Source organism: Pteropus vampyrus, unplaced genomic scaffold (assembly GCF_000151845.1).
Source record: "Pteropus vampyrus isolate Shadow unplaced genomic scaffold, Pvam_2.0 Scaffold23, whole genome shotgun sequence".
NCBI classification, from domain to species: Eukaryota; Metazoa; Chordata; class Mammalia; order Chiroptera; family Pteropodidae; genus Pteropus; species Pteropus vampyrus.
The window spans coordinates 579,712-584,854 of NW_011888804.1; the positions used below are offsets into that span (position 1 = coordinate 579,712).

The 5,143-nt window shown below is 54.2% G+C and overlaps 1 protein-coding gene across 1 annotated transcript in view; it reads left to right on the top strand.

Moving 5' to 3' along the window:
* Positions 1-5,143, top strand: part of ABCB9 (ATP binding cassette subfamily B member 9) — a 30,050-nt gene that overhangs the window by 17,320 nt on the left and 7,587 nt on the right. The window contains exons 8-10 of the mRNA XM_023528145.1: positions 657-845; positions 1,293-1,466; positions 3,546-3,705. Of these exons, the coding sequence (XP_023383913.1) occupies positions 657-845; positions 1,293-1,466; positions 3,546-3,705 (523 nt within the window). The remainder of the gene's footprint in view (positions 1-656; positions 846-1,292; positions 1,467-3,545; positions 3,706-5,143) is intronic.

Consider the following 5,143-nt stretch of genomic DNA (forward strand, 5'->3'; position numbering starts at 1 on the left):
CTTCACAGAGCCGTGACACTGGTCCTCACGTTACTTGCATTTCACCAACCAGGATGCTCGGCGGTCACAGTCACAGCCTAAGGGGCCAAACGGGGAAGCCAGGCGCTCACAGAGGCTGGGCCCCCTCCTGGCCGTGTCACCTGGGGGAAGTTACTTGGGCTCTTTGTGGCTCAGTTTCCTCATTAGCAAAACGGGGATGATGATAGGACCTGCCTCATGACACGTGCAAAGGGCCCAGTGAAACGAGCCGTCGTTTCTGTTCACGTTTATATTGCGTGCGTTTTTTTTTTTACAAGGAGATGTATAAATTGAGACCCGCTTTTAAAATGTAGATTTTGGCGGCTGAAGGGGAAGGTCCCATCCCCGTTCTGGCACGTTCTGGCTGCTTCCTTTACCTTCTCTGTGCTCCGGTTCCCTCCTCCGGGTGGTGCTGAGCTTTAGCTGTGGAGACCCTGAGGCCCTGGCTCCTCATATGTCGCTGCCATGGCCGGCTTCATTTTCTCCTTACTGTCACGAGCTGCTCTTCCATTGGCGGGGCCCCAGCAGCGCCCTGCACCCCGCCCCCAGAACCGCTGCCGTTCCCTGGCTCTCCGCACGCCCACGTCATCTCCTGGCGGCACGGGTGGGACAGCAGCCTGTGTCTCCTCCCCCTGCAGTCCGTGGGCTCTGTCTACAGTGGCCTGATGCAGGGAGTGGGGGCCGCCGAGAAGGTATTCGAGTTCATCGACCGGCAGCCGACCATGGTGCACGATGGGAACTTGGCCCCTGACCACCTGGAGGGCCGCGTGGACTTTGAGAACGTGACCTTCACCTACCGCACTCGGCCCCACACCAAAGTCCTGCAGGTGAGATGGGGGCTCGAGGCCTGCTCAGACCATCCTTCCCCCTCATCCCATGTCTCAGGCCACTGCCCGCCAGGCTGTGGCCCCGCCTCGCGGGGCCTGGGTGCCAGTCGGGGAGGACCGATCATTACCAGGAGGGTGGTGTGGTAGGTGTCGTCCCCAGGGATGATGTGACAGTCAAGGGGGCTTCTCGGAGGAGGTGCCATTTGAGCTGAGACCCGAACAAGGAGCAGGAGCCAGTCAAGTGGCTCTCTGCTGAAAGAACATTCCAGGCGGAGGAAACAAGTACGAACCTGCTGCCAGATTCTAGAAAGGAGAGCCTCAGGAACGGGCAGCGCCCAGCCACGCGTGGCAGAGGGGCCAGGGGTGAGCTGGGCAGGGCGCCTGCTTGCGTCCGGGGCCAGAGCGTCTGAGCCGACGGCCCACGCCGTGTCTGCGTGTTCCTTGCAGAACGTCTCCTTCAGCCTGTCCCCGGGGAAAGTGACCGCCCTCGTGGGGCCCTCGGGCAGCGGGAAGAGCTCCTGCGTCAACGTCCTGGAGAACTTCTACCCGCTGGACGGGGGCCGCGTGCTGCTGGACGGGCGGCCCGTCGGCGCCTACGACCACAAGTTCCTGCACCGAGTGGTACGTGGCCGCCTGGGCCACCCTCCTTGCCCTTCTGTGTCTGAGCTTCGCCCTCGTGGGCTGTGACGAGAGCCTCAAAGAGTGGCCACCCGTGCAGCACCACCCAGGTCAAGAGGTAGAGCATTCGGGCACCCCAGCAGTCTCCCCAGAGGTCCCCCCGGAAGCAGCAGCTCACCCAACTTGTACGATCCCCGTCCTCTCTTGCTCTTCCTTTGCTTCTCGGTCCCCGTGCGCCTCCCCACGCGGCGCAGCCGTGTTTCTCCCCCTGGCTGCAGTCACGGCATGTGTCCCCGTCCGCGTCTTGCTGCTTCCACTCACCGCGACTCGTGAGTCATCCAGGCTGAGGCCGTGGTGTCGGTCCCCGTGTTTTCGTTGCTGGAAGATAATCCGCTGGGTAAACACGTCACACCCTAGTTCCTCATTCTGCTCTTAATGGACGTTGGGGTGGTTTCCTGGTTTTTACTGTCACCGAGAGTCCTGTCGTGGACAGTTTGTTCATGCGTCCCGGCGTACACAGGTGTGTCCTCCCCAGAGAGGATGCACAGCCAACTTCAGTCGTTACTGCCGTGATAGTTTCTGTCACCAGGATGACGGCCACACCGCTTTACGCTCCACTGGGCGAGAGTGACAAAGTCGTGTCCAGTACTTAAGGGACCACACAGCTTTTGGTGACCCTTACAGAACAGGAGTGTCCACCCCGACCCTGCACCAGCGTAGGGCGGGGACGCCCCGGACGGCTGAGCAGGTCGTGCTCGGCACCAGTAACACCAGCTCTTAAGGGGGCGCCACTTACATCCTAACATGAGTTAAACCAGGGGAGGGCCGGGGGGTTGGCACCAAGGTTCCAGTTCTGGGAAGCGGCGGAGGCCACAGACTGTGAAACCTGCCCACCCACGTGCGCATCACCAGCGGGGGGAGGCGGGGAGCGGTCGCAGGTGTGTGGCCCCTGGGCAGAGCCGTTCAGACAGGTATCTTCCGACGGCTCACGGCTCACGCTGTCAGTCCTGAATTCTCGCCAGTTGGAGAGCGTGGGTGGGGAGCTCGGTGTGGTCTTTTGCATTTTCTTCCCCAAGACCAAAGGCCTTAAGCGCCTTTTCAGGTGGCTGTTACAGACCGCCGCCTGGATTTCCTCTTTTGTGAGTACCTTCTCTTAAATTTAAAATTTTAGGTTTCGTAAACCTCAGACAGTAAAAATGCGAAGGTCTAACCATGTTCCCGTGTTGAGGAAACTTCGTAGCTAAGGCATGAGCGTCGCCTCCCTCCACCCCACACCACGGAGGTGACCGGGGCCAGCAGTTCAGGAAATGCCCCTTCCAGCCCGTCTCCTTTCTTTATGTAAATGTATCAGTGTATAGAGGCACATGTGTCGTTTTTGAAACAAATAGAATCATGCTGTGCATGTATGTGTGCGTGTGCGTGTGTGTGCACATGTGTGTGTATGTGTGCGTGTGCGTGTGTGTTTGCGTGTGTGTGTGTGTGTGTGTGTGCTGGATTTTATGGACATACTGTAATTCAATCCTTAGTTTATGGACAATTGGATTATTTTTGTTTGTTTGTTTGTTTTGCTATTTATAGTGTCACGATGCTGTCCTCCACGCTGTCATTTTTGTAGGCCAAATTCCTCAAACGGAGACCAAGGGACAACACCTGCTTTAACTTGTTCTCTCAGGAGGGAGGGAGGTCTTCGCGGCCTGGGGCCTGCTGTGGCCTCTTGCCCCCTGGCAAGGACAGACTCCCTCACAGAGCAACGCTTCACCCCCTCTTTCTCTCTCGGTTTCTTCCAGGACAGGGCAGCCAGTGAGCCCGCTCTGAGGTCAGGGAACCTGGCTTAGCCCAGGGCAGTCGGCTTCGGGGGCCCCAGTCTGTGGGTACGGGGAGGCCGCTGGCTTGTGCAGAAAGCCCACCCCATTGTGTGGGAAGACGTGAGGAAGCTGCACGCAGCAGCCAGCCGCAGGCCCCAGGCAGATTTCAGACCTGAGACCCCTGGTAGCGGCCCGGGCCGGGGGCCGGCGAGGCTCCTGGCGACCACTGGCTGGACAAGCGCCTGGCCCCTCAGGCCCCATGCCTCCCCTTCCGCAGATCTCCCTGGTGAGCCAGGAGCCGGTGCTGTTCGCCCGCTCCATCACGGACAACATCTCCTACGGCCTGCCCGCCGTGCCCTTCGAGACGGTGGTGGAGGCTGCGCAGAAGGCTAACGCCCACGGCTTCATCATGGAGCTTCAGGACGGCTACAACACAGGTACCAGGCCCAGGCACACCCCCTGGCCGGCCTGCCGCCCCACCACAGGGGTCACCTGCTGCCCTCCGTCATTGCAGGCGAAGTTCACGTTCCCTGAGTGTAACCGATTTCAAGTGAACGACTCAGTAGCATTTAGTATAGTCACTATAGTATCCGACCACCACCCGTATTTCGTTCCAAAACAGTATTATTTAAAAATAGCACATATTAATTAATTACAGTAACTTAATTTTATATTAACAACTCAATATTTTAACTTAAACGTTTTAACCCCATAATTCTATTGTATATTTTATTACATTTAATGTACTTGAAAATGTTAACTCTTGAAAAGGGGCCATTCACGAGGTTTAAAACCGAAAAAACGTATAAAATGATACACAATGGAAAGGTTTTATTCCACCCCTTATTCTATTCCCAGTTTCCTCCTCTCCCACCAAAACTTTTCTTAGTTTCTTACATGTCCTTTTGAAGTTTCTTTATGCAACAACAAATATACGTCGTTATTTCCTTTCATCCTTTCACGGAAAAAAAGCCGCGCCTCACATACTGTGCTTGGCTTTTTAACTTCACACAGTATCTTAGCGACCTTTACGTGGGTGCCCGGAGAGCCGCCTTTGGGCTTTTTAATTTTTTATTTTTTTGGTCAAATGCTTTCTTCTGCCCCTGTTGAGACGTTCATAACGATTTTTAAATCTGGTTTTCTTGCGATGCATCTCAATCGATTTGTGGACATCGAACGACCCTTGCATCCTAGGAATCAATCCTGCTTGATCGGGGTGCATGCCCTTTTCGTGTGTCCCTGCGCCCCGTTTGCTAGTATTTCGTCGGGAAGGTTTGCGTCTATGCTCGTCAGAGATACTGGCCTGTGATTTCCTTTTCTTTTTTTGTGGTGTCTTTGTCTGGTTTTGGTATCAGGGCCAGGGAACGAGTTTGGAAGTTTTCCTTCCTCTTCAGTTTTTTAGACTTGTTTGAGAAGGTTAGGTATTAATTCTTCTTTAAATGTTTGGTAGACTTCACCGGTAAAGCCATCCGGTCCTAGATTTTTGTTCGTTGGGAGTTTATTTGATTATCGCTTCAATTTCATTGCCAGTCATCGGTCTGTTCAGATTTTCTGTGTCTGCCTGTCTCAGTCTTGGAAAGTTGTGTATTTCTAGAAACACATCTGTTTCTTCCAGGTTGTTTAATTTGTTGTCATGTTATGCTCAGGGTACCCTTCGATGATTCTTTCTCTTTCTGTGGTGTAGGTCGTAACTGCTCTTTCATTTCTGATTTTATTTATTCGGGCTCACTCTCTGTTTTTCTTTGAGTCTGGCGAAAAGGTTTATCGATCTTGTTAATCTTTTCAAAGAACCAGCTCTTTGTTTCACTGATTGTTTTTCTATTTTTTTTTTTAGTCTCTCTTTTGTTTATGTCCAATCTGATCTTTATGATTTCC